Source organism: Nomascus leucogenys, chromosome 22a, assembly GCF_006542625.1.
Source record: "Nomascus leucogenys isolate Asia chromosome 22a, Asia_NLE_v1, whole genome shotgun sequence".
NCBI classification, from domain to species: domain Eukaryota; kingdom Metazoa; phylum Chordata; class Mammalia; order Primates; family Hylobatidae; genus Nomascus; species Nomascus leucogenys.
The window spans coordinates 83460686-83479529 of record NC_044402.1 but is presented as its reverse complement, the minus strand read 5'-3'; the positions used below and the strand labels follow the sequence as shown (position 1 = coordinate 83479529).

Below are 18844 nucleotides of genomic sequence, written 5' to 3'. Positions count from 1 at the left end.
AAGTCCTCAATTAGTTCACTTTTGGAATCATGTCTAATACATTTGACAAAGGAGTAGCCTTGGAGTGTCGCTAAGAAGAAATTGATCAGGAAAAATAATGAGATGGCAAAGAAGAATGTTTCCAAGAAGAAGTGGGATTTAGGGTGGAGGCTGGAAAAAAATGGGAGCGGTTCCTTTATGCATTGAACAAACATTTATTTTTTGCCTTCCACATGCCAGGACCTCCGGATGGGTGCTCCTCGCCGACAGTCTAGATTGTGATTATCTCAAGGACTTGAGTTACCCTCACTTCCGACCTCCTCTCTCACAAACTGGCTCCAGGCGGGGAGACTGAGGATGGGCTGGGGAGCCTGGCAGAGGCGATCCCCGCCTCGCGGAGCACAACATCTGCTGTGTTCTGCGGCGAGCGCCTGTCAAGCAGTGGGAGGAAAAAGCGCTTGGAGCCACCAGCCCACTCTTCAGCGAAACTCGCCTGGAAAACACCCCGCCTCCCAGCAGAGTTTCTGCCGGTTTCTTTAGGAGGGTGGTGCGGAAAGGCAACTTTTGGGAACTTGAAGGAGTGGGGTGTGGGGCGAAGTGGAAAGAGCACACAGAACGCGACCCCACTCAGTCCCCGCTTGGGACTCCCATCCCGGCATCAGGCGTAGTGGGCGGTCCGGGCCAGGGCCAGGGCCAGAGCCGCAGCGGCGAGGCCAGGCCGAGGGCTCGTAGGCCGCAGTTCCCCGTCCGGCCTCGCGGGGGCGCCGGCGCTGCCGATCAGGTGACCGAGGGCCCGTCCGGGGCTGCGGGAAGCGGCCTCGTTCTCAGCCGCCGGAGACGCCGCCGTCGCCGCCGCCACACCTAGTGGAGGAGCCGGGGAAGGCGGCTCGTTGGGGGCTGGGGCGGAGAGCGCCGGGGGTGGGGGCGGAAGGGCGGCGGGCGGAAGGCAGGAGGCTGCCGGGGCGCGGGCTGCTGCGGGAGAAGGGGCTCCGAGGCGTCCGCCGCGGCTAGCTCTGTCGCCGGCGCGGGATTGGGGCGCGAGGGCCATGGGCGCGCTCTCGTAAGGCGGAGGTCGCGGGCGGGAGGGGAGGAGGCCCGAGAGAGGCTGCTGCGGAGGCCGCGGGCCAGTGACTGGGCGCGAGGCGGCCGGCGGCGGCACCACCACCACCATGTCGCGCTCAGTGCTGCAGCCCAGTCAGCAGAAGCTGGCGGAGAAGCTCACCATCCTCAACGACCGGGGCGTCGGCATGCTCACCCGCCTCTACAACATCAAGAAGGTGCGCACGGGCCGGGGAGGCCGCGGCGGAGGCGGGCGGGCCCGGGAGGGATGAAGGGCAAGGGAGGCCGTGGGGTGGGGGCGGCGGGAGGCGCCGGGTGCAGAAATCTCGGCGTCGCCGCCCGAGGCCCGGCCCGGGGTCGCCTGGATGCGCCGCGGCCTAATGCGGAGTCCCGGGCGCCTCTCCCTGTGGTTCGCCGGCCGGCCGAAGGCAGAGAAGCCATTTCCCGGCTCCCGGCGGCGGGATCCGGCGCTGGGCCTGGCACGGGGTGGGGGCGCCGCTGGGAGCCGGGAGCTGTCCCCTCCTCGGCGCCCCCGCCCCCATGACGGGGCCCACAGGAAAGGGAGGATGGTGGGTGGGCGAAATTCTAGGTGGGTAGGAAAACTTGAGTGTTCCATATTCTTGTGGAGATGGCAGCAGTGAACAGGGATTACACCCCACATCCCCATTTTTTGGTGTGGGAATGTGGGTAGAGAAGGGCTGATTGGATGAATCCCGTATCCCCTCCACTTTGCCACTTTATTTTATTTTGCTAAATAAAAAGCCATTGAGAGTATGTTGACGATTTGGGATTATTTCATTTTGAAGGTGGAGAGGAGGGGGAAGTGAGGGTGGAACCAATTTTCTGAAATACTTCTAGGCTGTGAGTCACTAGAACTGGAATAACAACCTTCTACCCTTTCCCCTGTACTCCTCCTCATGTTAGATTTTCCATTACCATTTCTTAAAGTTCGGTGTCTGTACAAAATAAAAACCGTAAAAATGTTGCAATTACTGCTGATTTATAGCATAGTCTGATAATTTGAGCAACTATAGCTAATAGGCCCATTTAAAGGCTTTTACCTGTCCTCAGTACAGTAAGGAGTGGAAGACCACTGGAAGTTTAGAAAAGTCCATGTAAAGATAGAACGTATAAATACTACATTCATTATCCTAGGACAAAACAAAATCTCTCCCCTTAAGCAAGGTTGGTAAGTTTTAAACAATTTGATAAAGAGAAAAAGAGATATTTGGAAAATTTAGATCCATTGAGTTTCCAATGTGTCTTTGATGTCATATCTTCGTAACTATATTTGTTGGCTTTTTAATGTATCGTGAATGTTACCTTTTAGTTTAATCATAGCAATACATTGTAGGTTGAGAGGGCTTCTAAAGAAAGTTTTTTTTTTTTTTTTTGAAATTCATTTCCAAGTGGTTGAGTGTAAAATTGATCTATTTTTTACAATTTGATGTAGACACTAATTCTAAAGAGTGCCCTGGTTTAATGATGATAAATTTTGGATAAGGACAAAATCTGGTCGCTCACCTAATTGCAAGGATTGATTACTCTAAACCCAGTGCTATCTGGAGAGTAACTGCAACATGCTTACTCAGTTTGTTACCTTTTATGTGGCGGGAGCTTAGTGTCATGACAAAGAAGCCCCTCTGCATTTACCAAGGAGCCTAGGTTATAAATTTATATAGGTTAGGAATAATTCAGTTTTAAATAGTATTACTTAGAGGTTGCGTTGACCTGAACTGTTTGGAGAGATTATGCTGCTTAAAAAACTTGGAAATTGATTCCTATATGAATTTTGCCCAAAAACGAGCAAGTCAAATATTATAAAAGTTACTAGACCTGTGGTATTGTGGTTTAAAGGAAATGGTTATGATGGTTTCTAAAAGAGGAAGTGAGAGTAACATCAAAAGTGATTTGGGTATTTGGGCAAAATACCTTTTCTAAGCATTTATTAAACATTTTTGTGGGATAAATGCAATGAAACTTTAATATCCCACCTTTGTAAATAAGATTAAATGAAATTCTGGACATTTGAACTCTCATAATTCCAGTTCACTGCCTTTTCTCAAAAGCACTGTTTTTTTCACTTCCTGTTTTGGGAAGCTTCAGCCTCTTGTATTATTGAACTTGTGAAAGTTGAAATGCGTTGAATGTGATCATTATTATATCCATGTCAAATATTTTGATTTATTGAAACGTTGTATTTTAGCACTTGCCTTATATTTTTAGTTTCTTAAGAAATACATTGCTTACCTTTCTTGAGTGTGAATTTTCTCTGGGCAGGGACAGTGTAATTTTACTAGAGTATTTAGGGCCTTATCTGATGCTGCCTTATCAGTTAGGCCAGGTTGAAATGAATGAATTATTTCCCTCCTCTCTCTCAAAACCTGTGTGCTCTAGTTTTAATAATAATACCCTTGGGTTTGCTCCCTTTGTGTAATTTTGCATGTAAATGAATCAGATAAGATTTTGGATCTTTCAGCCTATAGAATTGTCTGTGAGTCTGGCATATCTTCCCAGCTGGCTAGGAATTGAAACATTTGTTCAAATATCTTGCCAAAGAAGTGAGTAAGATCTGTTCACCATGTGTTTATTAGGTTCATGCTGTCTGCATTCTTACTGCATTATAAACCACATAATCTTTTCAATCTCAACCTCTTCTAGTCTTAAAAAAAAAACCTTCCACCTCATAATACATGTTTGCCAATCAATTATCACATTTTCATTAATGCATGTGCATTAGATTGTCCACCAGACCTAATTACTCTGTTTCAATTGGAAGTATACAGTGGAAATGATATTTTACTGAACGTATACAATGAAAAATAGTTAAGTAAAGTAACTTACTATTGTCAATAATATGCTTTGACGCTTATTAGGGAAGTTGGAGCATGATTACTGAAGAATGTTTTTTTTTAATTTCATCAGTCAAAAATTTTGAGATCTTAATATTTGCAATTTATGGGAATTTTAGGGAACTTGTAGTTTGATGGAGGATGTAAGAACACATAAAAGCAGGTTTTAGGGAAAAGACTTGAAGGTTATTGGTAGCTTTACATTTAAATTTACCTGTTGCTTAATTCCTTTTCTTTTTTTTTTTAAATATGTGGTTTCCCTTTTCCAGACCTAATAATGTGACTCACTTATGTAGAGATTTGTAACATTTTTAAAGGTTCTAGCATGGCAACTTGTGTGGTGGTGGGATTAAGAGCACTGGGCCAGAAGTTAACAGACTTGCATTCCAATCTTCATGCTGTCACTGAGAGTTCTGTAACATTGGTTAGTAATTTGACTTTCTTGAGCTTCACTTTTCCTCATCTGTAAAACGGGGAAAATTAACTGTAAAAGGAACACTAAAGTCTGTTCCAGCTCTATCTCTATGAGTTTATGGTGAAGTAGTAGAGTAGAAATTATGTTTCATTTTAAACAATAACAACTCAGTTTAGTTTTCTGTAATGTAGGGAGCATAATGCCTGCCCTACCTACTTCACAGAATTGCTTCTGAAGATAGAGGATGATAATATGTGAAAATAGTATTTAGGAATCTGAGCATCTTTTTTGGGCAACATTGTTTTTCTGAAATTGTATGGCTGTTTAACAAAACTGCCAAATACCCAAAGAAAACATTTTGCTGAGTTAAATTTTTGTGTGTGGTTTACTCTTTTTTTCCTTCTCCTTTCTTTTCCTCCACCATTACCAACATGAGATTGATCTCTGTATTAAAAAGATCTCAGTTAATACTTGCATCTTTTCCTCCTGTTAAATTTTTGCCTGTACTGTAAAGGACAGAGAACGAGGAAAAAAAAAACCCATACAACTATTACAAACTTTTTAAAATGGAGTATTGTGGTGGTTTAAATGCAGTTTTACTTCTTTAAAAACATTAGAGGAATATTTTTCTTTTTTTCTCTATCCTTTTCTCATTATTTTGGATAAATTTATTTTCTAAGGAAAAATTTAACAGGAATAGCATTGTAAAATTGAAAGTCTTTAGCCGGTATCTGCTTATTTAGTGGGGGAAGAAAAGATGTTTGTGAAGGGAGCAGTGCAGGGTAAAGGGAGGGGAACTGGTTTTAGTCTTCCCTTTCAGTATTGTATTTGTTTCCACTTAGGGCGTTATTTTCTCTTTTGGTCAATCAGATGCAGAAGCATTTTCCAGAGATGCTTAGGAAAAATAATTATTTTTAATTTTTAAGTAGCAATGGTAAATAATCCATCTTTTGTTTCCTTTATGGAATTGTTAAGTAACTTTAAAATTTTTTAATGATTACCAGAGGAATATATGTTTATTGTCAAAAACTCAAACATAACATAAATGAGTGACTTCAAAAATTCACTGTCTGCCCATCTTTATAACTTTATAAGCTATTGAATTGTTAGTTTGTAAGGAGGGTTGTATATGTGCCAGTTTGAAATGATTCTCTTGTTTTAAGTAGAAGAACGTATACTGGAAAATACTTTATTATTGCATGGTTGATTATTTCAGATAGTAATAAAATTGCATCTTTAAAACTGTTTTATAAGCCATCATATGAGCTATTCTTTCAGTTACTCTCAAATATTGAGGTTTTCCCTTTTAATTTATTCATTTACTCTTCGTTTATTGAATGTGTTCCCTGGCATGAGAGAAATAGAGGTAAATTAAGATGAAGTCTCTAGTGCCAAGAAATTAGTGTCTTAGTGGGGAGAGAGATGTATAGATATTTAACTAAAATGCAGTGTGTAAGTAGGATTGTGGGAGTCTTGAGAAGGGAATTAAAGATTATAATCTGGGAGAGATGGTAAAGAGGAGAGTGACATTTGTACTTGGTTTTGAAGTATGAATAGAAACTTCAGGCAGGCACTGACGGAAACTAACTAGTTACTATTTCAGATTGCAGAGTTTTTATTCAGTAGAATATACAGTGGGTCCCCAACTTGTGATGGTTTCACTTAACAATTTGTTGACTTCTTGTTGGCACAAAAGCTATGGCATGCAGTAGGAAGTGGTATGATACTTTCTTGTGATCTGATACTCTGCAATGTACTGTATTACCAGATAATTTACTCAACTGTAGTCTAATGTAAGTGTTTAAGGTAGGCTAGGCTAAACTATGATGTTAGGTAGGTTAGGTGTGTTAAATGCATTTTCTTCTCTTTTTTTGGAGACAGGGTCTAGCTCTGTCATACAAGCTAGAGTACAGTGGCATGATCTCAGCTCACTGCAGCCTCTGCCTCCTGGCTCAGGCGATCCTCCCACCTCAGCCTTCCGAGTAGCTGGGACTATAGGCACATGCCACCATGCCTGGCTAATTTTTGTATTTTTTTTTTTGTAGAGTTGGGGTTTCACCGTGTTGCCCAGGCTGGTCTCTATCTCCTGGGGTTGAGCGATCCACTCGCTTCAGCCTCCCAAAGTACTGGGATTACAGGTGTGAGCTACCGCACCTGGCTGATTTATGATATTTTCAATTAAAGATAGGTTTATTGGAACATAGCCCTATTGTTAAGTTGAGGAGCATCTGTATAAAGATAACAAAATACAGTCATTCTGCATAATGATATTTCACATAACACTTAAATGATGGACTGCATATACACAGTAGTCCCGTAAGATAATACTATATTCTTACTGTATTTTTTTATGTTTAGATACATTTAGATACAGAAAAACATACCATTATGTTGCAATTGCCTACAGTATTCTCATTGTATAGGTTTGTAGCGTGAAAGCAGTAGGCTATATCCCATGTACCCTGGGTGTATAGTAGGCTGTACCATCTAGGTTTATGTAAGTACACTCTGATGTTCACACAATGACGAAATCATCTGATGACATTAAGCAATGCGTGACTGTGTTAGAGTATAAAATAGTAATGCTCTTCTTGCAGGCATATAACCTCTAAACTTCACTTATTTTCTAAACATTTTCCGTACTTGCAGAATATTCTGTGAGTTGAGAGAGCTAGATTCTAGATAATGCTCTGATACTTTTTTTTTTAGTTTGAACAAGTTATTTAACCTTTCTGGGCTGTAGTTTACTTACAAAGTGAGGAGATCAGTGGTTCTTAGCCAGGGATACATAACAGAATCATCTTGGAAGGTTTTTTTTTTTTTTTTTTTTTTTTTTGAGACGGAGTCTCGCACTCTCGCCCAGGCTGGAGTGCAGTGGCGCAATCTCGGCTCACTGCAAGCTCCGCCTCCCGGGGTTCACGCCATTCTCCTGCCTCGGCCTCCCGAGTAGCTGGGACTACAGGCGCCCGCCAACACACCCGGCTAATTTTTTGTATTTTTAGTAGAGACGGGGTTTCACCGTGTTAGCCAGGATGGTCTCGATCTCCTGACCTCGTGATCCGCCCGCCTCGGCCTCCCAAAGTGCTGGGATTACAGGCTTGAGCCACCGCGCCCGGCGGAAGGTTTTTACAAATTCCATACATCTGGATGCTGACCCAAACTTAACTTGAACAGAAAAAAATCCCGGAAATTGTTCCAATGTTAACTACTGCAATAAGTGAAATGTAAGTTCTTAAATACCTGTAATTTATTTTCCTGCTAATTATTAACTGTAGTGATTTAATTTAGTTGTCTGGGTTATAACTAAATTTCTGCAAGGCTGCACATTGGCTCTCTACTAGCAAAACCAGCTCCATGGTACTTACTTGCTCTCAGCTCCTGTTATGCTTCGAGCTCTATTTTTTGGCTTTCTAAGCCTTGCTAGTCTTATTGATTCTAACTCTTGTAATCTTAAATAGATATTCCAGTTATCTCACGTTTTTGGAATACGCTTTTATTAACCTCATAGGTTAAGAGGAGAATTAAATGAGTTAATCCATAGGAAGTATTAGTACAGTGCCTTGTAACAAGCGTAAGAGCTGAGTAAATGGTGGCTGTTGTTACTAGTTCTATTTCTGGGGCTTGGAACATAGTAGACACTTAATAAATGTTCATTTCCCCCCCACCACCCCCAGATTAAATTAAGCTCAAGACTACCTTTTAGGAAACATTCCTCACTATTCTGTTTTACTGCCTGATACAGTTTGATATCTACTTACTGCTGAGACAAAATAATTGTTTGTATTTCAGAAGTATGTGTTCCACAGTAGTCCTTTAAATAACAATTTCTTTTTAACTGCAAAGGTGCGACAATATATATACTTAAAAAAACTGCAGAAACACCTTTGCTTCATAAACTGAGATGATCCTGTATATTGGAAGCTGAAAACTGTTTAAAGGCAGCAGTGACATATGTATCTTCTTGTAAATGGAATGGTAATTAATAACTCATTTGAATCACTAAATTTTTTTCTTCTTTTTTGAATCACTAAAATTTTTAATAATTTTGAAGTGTATAATGGGTTGAAGTTTTTCAAGTTCATGACTTTCTCAGAACTTGTGTCTAAAGGACAATAACTGTGATTTCTGTACTTTTAGATCTTCATTATTGGCTCCATTTAAGAGGTAGTTACTGATAAAATTACATTAATTTGAAAGCATTTCCAATAATTTCAGTATACTTTGTTATCAAGCCTCTTAATCCAAGTTATTAGCAGTAGATTGCTCTCTTTTCTTTTTACCTACCTAAGATAGAGGGAAAGTGCTAACTTAAAGCAGATCGGTTGGCCAAAATATACATCATAACACAGGAGGAAAAAAATAATCGGAAAGCTAACTACTGATGAATTTGAGTCTTATTTTGCTCTTGATACAAGGTTTTCTGGTACTTATGGACAATTTTCATACTGTAAAATTTTCATTATTTAAAAAATTGGAACATAAGATAATGATAGGTATATATTACTTTTACATTCCATAATTTCAGGTAATGTCTGTTCTTCTTCTAGGTATTAATTTCAATTTGTTGAAAACTCAGGGAAGAATCTTTGTCCCTTTTTTCCTTCAATTTTGCAAAACGTGTGGTGTTTCTTGGTTATTAAGTCAAATTCCTCTTTCTAGTATAAATTAGATTTATACTAATAAATCTACATTTTGTATTTTTCTCCTCATCCTTGACATTATTCAGATGGGGCTGGTTTCTGTGCCCTCACAAATAGCATTCTCACTCTGACTCCTGAGATATTATATTGTTCATATTTTTTCAATTAATTCATTGTACTAGAAAATCATTTTGTTCTTCCCTATTTTGGCAGTTTTTCCAATTATTGTACTAGAAAATAATTGTTCTTCCATATTTTAGCAAAGGAATGTGTTTTATTCCTGAGTTAGAATAGAAATTAAAAAATAAAACTGAAGCTAGGCACAGTAGTAGTGCGTGCTTGTAATCCCAGGTACTTAGGAGGCTGAGGCAGAAGGATCTCTTGAGACCAGGAGTTCAAGTCCAGTCTGGGCAATATAGCAAGATGCTGTCTCAAAAAAATAAAACGGATTGAATTGATCAGATTTTTACTGTGATAGCAACTGCTTCCTGAGATTTTAAGCAGCTGAGGTTTTGAATAAGTGGAGCATGTTTGTAAACATTATTTTTGGGAGGGGACATATATGTTTAGATAGTGTTTTGGAATCAGGTATGAATTTCTCTGTAGGTCCTGTCAGTAGTTGTGAAATCTTGATCAAGTTACTTAATTTTTCAGAAGCTCCTTTCCTTTCTGTTGAGTGATAGTTTAGATAATTTCTAAAGCACAGGTGTTTTGCACACAATAATTGCACAGTAAATGTTCTTATTACTTCCAACACCTTTTGTATCTTGATTGTTTTGTTGTTTTTTTTCTTCTCTTTTTTTTTTTTTCGAGTCAGGGTCTCACTCTTGCCTAGACTGGAGTTTGCAGCGGTTGTGAACAGGGCTCACTGTAGACTCAACCTCCCTGGCTCAAGCAGTCCTTCCATCTTAGCCTCCCAGGTAGCTGGGACCACAGATATTTACCACCACGTTTGGCTAATTTTTAAATATTTTATACAGACGGGGTCTCCCTCTTGCCCAAGGTGGTCTCAAACTTGTGGGCTCCAGCAATTCTCCTGCCTTGGCCTCCCCAAGTGCTGGGATTGCAGGTGTGAGCTCTTGAGCAGTCTGGTTTTTTTGTGTCTTGATTGTTGCTTTGTCTCTTATGAATAGATAGAGGAATTTTAAAAATCTGTGTTTTTTTGTTGTCATCATGGTAAGTTCTTGGAAAAATATTAACATTAACCATGTAAAGTTGAGCTGTGGTATGTAATCTTATGCTGTAACAGCTTGAGGAAAGGCTTCAGTATGGCGGTTTGTGGTAGAGTGGCAGAAAGATTTGTTTTAAAGTCATACTTTAAAATGGCATAGGGCCTAGGTTTGATGTTGCTAATCAAAGATGTTTCTTTTGTGGCCTGGATAATATATTGTGTAGTTTTCTGAAACATCCTTGTCCTTTATTTTTACTAATAATATCAGATTTGTGTTTTAAAAGGAACTTAGAGATATTGAATTGACTACTGACCTTTAATTTTTTTTTTTTGAGACAGAGTTTCACTCTTCTTGCCCAGGCTGGAGTGCAGTAGCACGATCTCGGCTCACTGCAACCTCCGCCTTCCGGGTTCAAGCGATTCTCCTGCCTCCGCCTCCCAAGTAGCTGGGATTACAGGCGCCAGACCATGCCTGGCTTTTTTTTTTTTTTTTTTTTTTTTTTTTGTATTTTTGGTAGAAACGGGGTTTCACCGTGTTGGCTAGGCTGGTCTCGAACTCCTGACCTCATGATCTGCCCACCTCGTGCTCCCAAAGTGCTGGGACTACAAGCGTGAGCCACTGAGCCCAGCCTAGAATTGTTTTTATGGAAAATCTTGTTTCCATAATTGAGAACTCACTATGTATATCCATGTATATAAACAAGTTTTAGTTAAAAAGTTATTTGGAACTTACTTATTAACTACATATGTGCCAGGCACCAAAATAAACAGTTTATGTGTATCTTATCTTTTAAATATTTTAACAGTGTACCCTATGCAGTAGGTAGTAATAATATCCTCTATTTATGGGTTAGGTAACTGAGGCTGAGAGGTTAGGCAACTTGCCTAAGGTCATATAGGCTATTATCCACTTGACCCAAGAGACAAGGGTTTTAATTACTATGTTTAAGTGTATCCTTTAACATCACTATAATTTTATCTGCCACATAAAATAATCCTGACTTTTAAAATATTATAATTAGAATATTCATGGAGAATAGAGTTCCAATTCTGAGAACTGGAAATTTAAGTATATAAATATTTAAATTTATGTTAGATCTTCTGAAATTTGAAATTATAGTATTTTATCTTATGAAAATATGCTGACTCAAAATAAAGTAAAACAGGGTACTTGGAGTTTTTGTTTTTTCAATTCTGTACTTTATACATAGTTTTCTTTCTGTGTAGTGAAATACCTCTTTTAGTCAATTCTCTGCAAAAGTTTTTTTTTTTTTTGGTAGGGCTACAAAATTCAGGGATTTAGACATCATTTTACACTGTATTCACCTTTCCTTTTTTTCTATTTTTGGGAGTATGGGGGGATAGAAGTGCTCAAATATTTAATTAAATTGGTAATTTGTTAAATCTTTTGATTACGTCTTTCTGGTAAGTCTTTCTGAAATATATTAGTCTAAAATGTTTTGATAACTAAGTTTAATCATGTATTTAGTTTTTAAAAATTTGATACTTCAAAAGGTGATAACTTTTGAGTTAAGGATTAATTTTGTGTAATATTGTAGATGTAATAGGAAGATATATGGTTTCAAGTATACCAGTAGCAGGCTGTTTTCTGAAAATGCAAGTTGTGATTTTCTTGTCCTTAAAATGAAAGTTTTTTGAGTTTGGGTGGGGAATAAGATGAATTTTTATAAACTATAACTTCTGGTTAGTTGGAATTTTCCTATACTGTTTTAGTATAGTAGGAAACCTTAAAGTTTTTTTAAAAATTTTTTTGTAGAGATAGGATCTTGCTATGTTGCCCAAGCTGGTCTCTAGTTTCTGTCCTCAAGTAATCCTCCCACCTGAGCCTCCTGAAGTGCCAGGATTACAGTTGTGAGCCACCATGCCCAATCAGCCTTCTTACCTGAATTATTTGTTATGGTTCTTTGCCAGGATATATTTTACCTAGCTGATAACTTTTAGTCATGTCAGTTTATTTTTTTCATATACTTCTTTTCTGCCTAAGTATTCCCCATACAAGTGTCTCTCGTTGTTAAGCAAATAAATCAAGTAAGTGGATTTTAGAAAAAGATAAGATGGGGCCCAGTACTTCTGTATCTATTAACCTTTTATTTTTAATTGGCATTTTTTGGGAGCTCTTGGTATGCCAAATACTCTTGTAAAGTCTACAGATAACACTTTCATGTAGTGAACATAAAAACTTTTTATCATAGGTTGTAATTATTATCTGTTTAACAGTTGAAGAAACTAAGGCACAGATAGGGAGAATGACTTGCTCATGGGTACACAGCTGTTAAGTGATGGAGCCAAGATTTTAAACATGGACAGCCTGTCTTGAAACTCAGGCTCTTAACAATTAGGTTAAACTCTGTACAGTTACAACAAATGTAGACTTTAGGCTGTATTTAGGCTATATTTAGATGTTTAGGCTTAAAGTGAATAAAGGAAATATTTGATTGAGAGAGGGAATTGTATTTAATAGTTGCATAAGGAAGTTAACACTAACTTGCTAGTTCTATATATATTATGATAAAGACTGTTACTACTATGATTACTATTCATATTAGACTTGGATAATTATCATCATTATAGCTATTATTAAAAAGCAGCTAGCATTTTTAGAGCACTTATGTGCTTATCATTTTGCTAAATGCTTTACATGGTTTCTTTATCTCTCTTCTAATCCTTATAATAACCCTGTGAGGTAAGTACTAATTTCCCCATTTTACAGACGAAGAAACATAGATTAGGAGATATTTTGTAATATATTCCAGGTCCCATGGCTAGTAAGTCATGAAAATTGAAACTCAGCCAGTTTTATTCCAGAATATTTGTTTTTAACCTTTCAGACATACTGCCTCCCAATTAAGTATGTTAGATAAGGTCCACTGAGCAGTGTGGAAAAGGTAAATCAATTCCAGGGAAAGCAGATTATATAGTCCTTTATTTTTTTCTGAATTTTTTTTTTTAGATTTTAGTTTTAAGAGACAGAGCTTCACTCTGTGGCCCAGGCTGCGGTACAGTGGTGTGATTATAGCTCTGTAGCCTTGAACTCCTGAGCTCAAGTGATCTTCTCCCTCAGCTTCCCAAGTAGCTAGGAGTACAGTTGTGCACCACCACACCCTTATAATTTTTTTTTTCTCTTAAAGCCCTGAGCTTACTTCTCTACAAGCTAATTTAAAACATTTTTTTGTAGAGACAGGGTCATGCTGTGTTGTCCAGGCTGGTCTCCAACTTCTGGCTCAAGCCCCTTAGCCCCCAGTTCTGGAATTAACAGGTGTGAGCCACTGGACTCGGACAAAATGAAATTCTGTTCTTTTTGTTTTCAGTGTAAGAAGGAAGAGCTGCTCATTTATATATGTGTATGTGTGAATACACACACATGCACACACACACTTGTTTGGTTATCAACCAAAGAAGTTGTTTATATGTTTACATTCTTAAACAGTAAAATTTGTGATTGTGGGAAATGGATATGGTGATCTGTCATTTTCATTATATGTAATAGTCCCTAATAGAGGAATGGATAGCTAAATTTTTCAATAGTTAGAATATGAAAGACAATACATATGAAAAAACTGAACATAATTTGGAATCACTTTAGGATTTTGCACTACCTCAAGCATGTTTATGACACTTGATTTTTATTATGTGATTATGTAAGGCAATGCTAATGTATAGCTATTTGGGCAAATTTTTAGTATGTGATTATTATTCTTAGCTATTATATAATATTTGGGGGAAGAATATAAATTGGAAGATTTTAAGAATATTTTAAAGAAATGATAGTCTACTCAAGGAAAGTTGGATATATTTTAATATTTATGATGTTGAAATGGAATTTACATAGTAGTAATGTCAGTCTGGTTAAAGATTATGAAGTTCTAAATTTCTTAAGATTTTGTTTTATTTAATTATATTTGAGAATTAAGAGATTTCTTACTGCATTCCTATTTCCATTTGGAAAATATAGGAATGTTAACATTGATTTTTATACTTTGGCATGGTAGGAAGTTAGGTGATGTTTGAAAAATAGTTACAATTTGAGCTGAAATACAGAAGTCATCCAATAACGATTTATTTTTATTCTCGGCTACCGTTTCTTTTTAAGGTATGTAAAATTTCACTGATGGTTTTGCTCCTGTTTTTATAGCTGCATGTAGTCTTTATTTTCCTTCTTTCTAGTATTATTTTAAGTTGGTTTAGAAAGAGCACCAAGAAACTGACCTGATTGTACACGTACACAGTAGTATTTATATGAACAGTATAAACTCTATAAATTTATTTTATACTAAAACTCGCTACTTAGAATACCTTTAAAATTGTAGCACCATATAATTCTAATCTTGTTCTGTTATTCATAGTCTGCAGTGCATAAATTTTCTTCTGAAACGTATATCATAGTTTGACAATCATTGTTTACACGTAATTTTCTCTCTTTTTATTACAATGCTTCCCCAGCAAGGACAAGTTTGGAAGGTTTGCAAAGCTTTTCACCTTCCCTCTGCCCGCTTGCCCGCTTTCAGATCAGTTTCATGTTTCATAACTTCTCTTTCTGCAATCCACAACATAGCCATAGTAAACAATGGAAAAATATAAAATTGCAGTAGTGTATTTCCTCACACATGGCAGACAGATGTAACTTTTCAAAGGACACATCCTTTTTAAAATGCAATAAAAAGAAGTTAAATAGAAATGTTGTAATTTTAGTAATTCCCTAAGGAATAGCATCTCGCTAGCAAGCAGTTAATTAAATGTCACGTAATGAAACAGGAACAGTATTCAAGATTATATTCTGTATTGTAATAGTTCAGGTAGAAAGTTCTTTCTAATAATAATACCTTACATTTGTATAGTGCCTTACAGTTTACTGCAGAGAATGCTGTACTGCTGATATGGTCAAAACGTAAACATATCCATTTGTTCTGTGCTTATGATATATAGAACAGATGTAGATTCATTGTTTGAAGTGCTGCTGGTATGATGGAAAACAGTGTTGTAACTCAGATGTCCAGAGAATCAGGCAACACACCTTAGCACTATAAAGACAATTTTAGCAGCTTCCAGTTCTTTTGAACTAGGGCTCTTGTATTAAAATGTTTAAAGTGAATGAGGAAAACATTTTGGAAAAGACATTTAAACATAAGCTTTTATTTTATAACACTTAGAAACATGTCTAGTACTCTACTGAATATTTAATTTTGTAATATTTTATTAGCTTCAGATGAATACAATCCTACCTCAAACCAAGAATTTTTTTTTCTTTTCTTTTTTTTAGGTTTGAGCTTTTTCCTTCACTGCTGTTCTGCGCTAACTGCTTTGAAACTTTCCATGCATTTTTTTCAGTAGAAGAACATCTCTGTACTGTCTCCCATTGCATATTTCAGCTGTGACAATCCCTGCACTTTGCCTATTCATTTTATCACCTGCTCACCAAAAACAATAAATATCTCTTTAATTTCTAATTGCAGATTTGCTATTTTTGATTTTAGAAGAAGGGTGCATTTCACTTTTTTTTATTACTGTTGTTTTATAGGCATGTGGAGACCCCAAGGCAAAACCATCCTACCTTATCGACAAAAACCTGGAATCTGCTGTGAAATTCATAGTCAGAAAATTCCCTGCTGTAGAAACCCGCAACAACAATGTAAGTTATCTAAATTTTTCTATTACTTGATTTTAACCATCTTTTAGAGAAACAGTGGTCAACACAGTGCTTATAGTAGCTCTTATTTACCTAATTTTTAACATTTTGATATTCAGATTATATACCTTAAGGGTTTTTTTGAGACAATATTCTTATGTCTGAGACCGGAAAAAATAACTCTTAGCGACATGGAAAAGATAAGATCTTAGATTCCTGTATATTTATTCCCTTTCAAATTGCAACAAGAGTAAGGTAATAGATATGTATATATTCCAAATTCTTGTGTGAATACTTGGGATATTTTTGTTTCTTATAGTCATAAACTTCCTGTTGAAGTTAGTAAATGTCTGCATAGAGCTGTTGTTTTAAGTAGTTAGCTGTATTTAGTTTTAAAATGTATTTGTTTTTCTAGTATTTTCATAATTGACAGAATGATTTCTAAAGATTAAATAGTACAAGTAAATGATTGTGTTAGGGTCTTTGTTATCCCCATATTACTTTTCATGTGGGAAAGTTTTTTCTTAGTATACTGAAGAAAGGTCATATTCAGAGTCTTCCTGATATGTTTACATATCTTTATAATAATTTCTATGGATAACTACTTTTGGGAAATTAGAGTTATTTTTCGCCTCAGTGTGGCATTTTTATATAAATTTGACTCAGAATCTTTCTGCCTATCTTCTCTTTTTATTTTTTTCTCTGATATTTTCTTGTTACTATCTTTGCTGCCTCTTTTGCTTTACATAGAAATTTAGTTTAGAAATTTCCTCTCACATATGATCTTCATAATTTTGAGAAGCTCTGTTGAAAAGATATATCGTCAGCTGGTCCAAAAATAGTGAGTTATCTCAATTGATTGTTCCCCATCAGTTACAGATCCAGCTCCTTGTTCTACTCTTTGCCCCCTTCTCACTACTGCACTTGACTAGTTTAAAAATAAAAAGATACATTGTCACCTTTTTGTTTTCTCAAATCATGTATGTTCATTGAAGATTTGTATTTAGCCTGTTGATACTACTTTTACTTAAAAACACTTTCATGTAGAAAGAAAATGCTAGTACGAACTAATAAAAATAAGTCAGATAAAGTGCTTTTTAAGGCATTTTTTTAAAAAAATCAAGTCTGTTTTTGGGGAGTACAGGTTAGTCGAGGTTTCATAAAAGATTGTTTTTGTAGAGACGAGATCTCACTATGTTGTCCAGGCTGGTCTTGAACTCCTGGGCTCAAGGGATCCTTCTGCTTCGACCTCTTAAAGTGCTGGGATTACAGGCATGAGCTGCTTTGCCCAGCCAGAAATATTGTTTCATAATTATATCAGTATGTTAAAGCGTTATAATTAGTTGCTGATTGCAAAATAGGTGATTCAAAACTTGCACTTCTTAACACTTTTGTGTGGAGAACTCTTTTTTAGTTACTGACATTAATTGGCTACCTCATCTGAGAGATTATATACTCTCTCTAAAAGAGAGATTTTGTTATGAAAATCTATCTTATATTAATTTTATATACACTTATTTTTCTTACAGCTCACAAAATTTCTGACATGAGCTCTTCAGAGAATCTTTGAAGCTTAGTTTACATATGTGTTTGTGTGTAAACTTATATGTGAGAATATGCATTGTTCCTTAATATTAGGTCTTTCCTTAGAATTATAAATATCTGGTGCTGTTCTTGATATGCCAGGCAAACTATTTATTATCATGGTGTTGTTTTTTGTTTTTTAATAGTTCTCTTTCTAACTTTTGAAGCACAAAATCGATATTTTTAAGTTTTATTGAGATATAATTCACATACCATATAATTCAGCCATTCAAAGTGTACAGTTTCAATGTTTTTTAGTACATTCACAGAGTTGTGCATCGAGTACCACAGTTAATTTCAGAACATTTTCATCACCACCCAAAGAAACTTTGTGTCCATTAGCAGTCACCCCTGATTTCCTGCCAACACCCCTGCCCCAAGGCAACCACTGAGGTACTTTCTTTCTGTCTCTGTGCCTATTCTGAAGATTTCATCAGGAATAATATCATATGTGGTCTTCTGTGACTGGTTTCTGTCATTTAACATAGTATTTTCAAGGTTTATCCAAGTTGTAGCATGTATCAGTATTTTGTTCTTGTTTTAAGAGACAGGGTTTCACTCTGTCACCCGGGGTAGAATGCAGTGGCGCCATCATAGCTCACTGTAACACCCAACTCCTAGACTAAAATGATGTTCTCACCTTAGCCTCCTGAGTAGCTAGGGCCACAGGTGCGCACCACCATGCTCAGCTGGTTTTTAAAATTTTTTAAATTTTTTATCCGGATGTGGTCTGGCTATGTTGCCCAGGTAGGTCTCAAACTCCTGGGCTCGAGCAGTCCTCCCACTTTGACCTCCCAAAGCGCTCAGATTACAGCTGTGAGCTGCTGTGCCCAATCTTCATTTCTTTTTATTGCCAAATAATACTCCATTGTGTGGATATCCCACATTTTATTTATTCATTCATGAGTTGATGGATATTTGGATTATTTCTACTTTTTTGCCTATTATGAATAATGTTGCTATAAACATTTATGTGAAAGTTTTTGTATGGATATGTTTTCATTTCTCTTGGCTTTATAAACCTATGAAAGAATTGCTGGGTGGTGTGGTAATTCTGTGCTTAACCTATAAAATTGATTGTACAATGTTGTTGAATGTTATGACTTACTTGTAGTATTTACTTTGTTTTGTTTGCAAAGCCTGAGTTTTTTCATATTGCCTTTACAACTATTCTTTGTAATGCTACTCTGTTGTTTTTTTTACCTGCTGAAGTACTATGTATTGGGCATATGTAAAGTCTTGTGATCTCAGTTTTGATCTGGGTCTGCTAAAATTTTGGCGAGAAGTTCCTAGCTGGCTTTAATCAGGACATGAGAAGTGACGTTTCAGTTTTATTATTATTTTTTAACTTACTGAATTAGTTGATGGAGCTTAAAGACTGGAAAAGATAGTAGCGTCTGGGGTTGATAGGAGGTTGCAGATTTCTGGCTACTAAGTGCACTGTAGAAGTGGTATTGATATCACAGTCTTTTCTTTCTTTTTTTCTTATTCTTGTGCTTT

General features: G+C 37.2%; 1 protein-coding gene across 4 annotated transcripts in view; it reads left to right on the top strand.

Moving 5' to 3' along the window:
* The first annotated feature begins 399 nt into the window (after window positions 1-399).
* Window positions 400-18844, top strand: part of NCKAP1 (NCK associated protein 1) — a 117918-nt gene continuing 99473 nt past the window's right edge. Inside the window, exons 1-3 of one of the 4 annotated variants that reach the window (XM_003253818.3) lie at window positions 400-1256; window positions 14578-14595; window positions 15653-15763. In XM_003253818.3, the coding sequence (XP_003253866.1) occupies window positions 1149-1256; window positions 14578-14595; window positions 15653-15763 (237 nt within the window). In that variant the 5' untranslated portion in view covers window positions 400-1148. The remainder of the gene's footprint in view (window positions 1257-14577; window positions 14596-15652; window positions 15764-18844) is intronic. The other 3 variants (XM_030804257.1, XM_003253817.3, XM_030804258.1) reach the window with 3 other exon arrangements.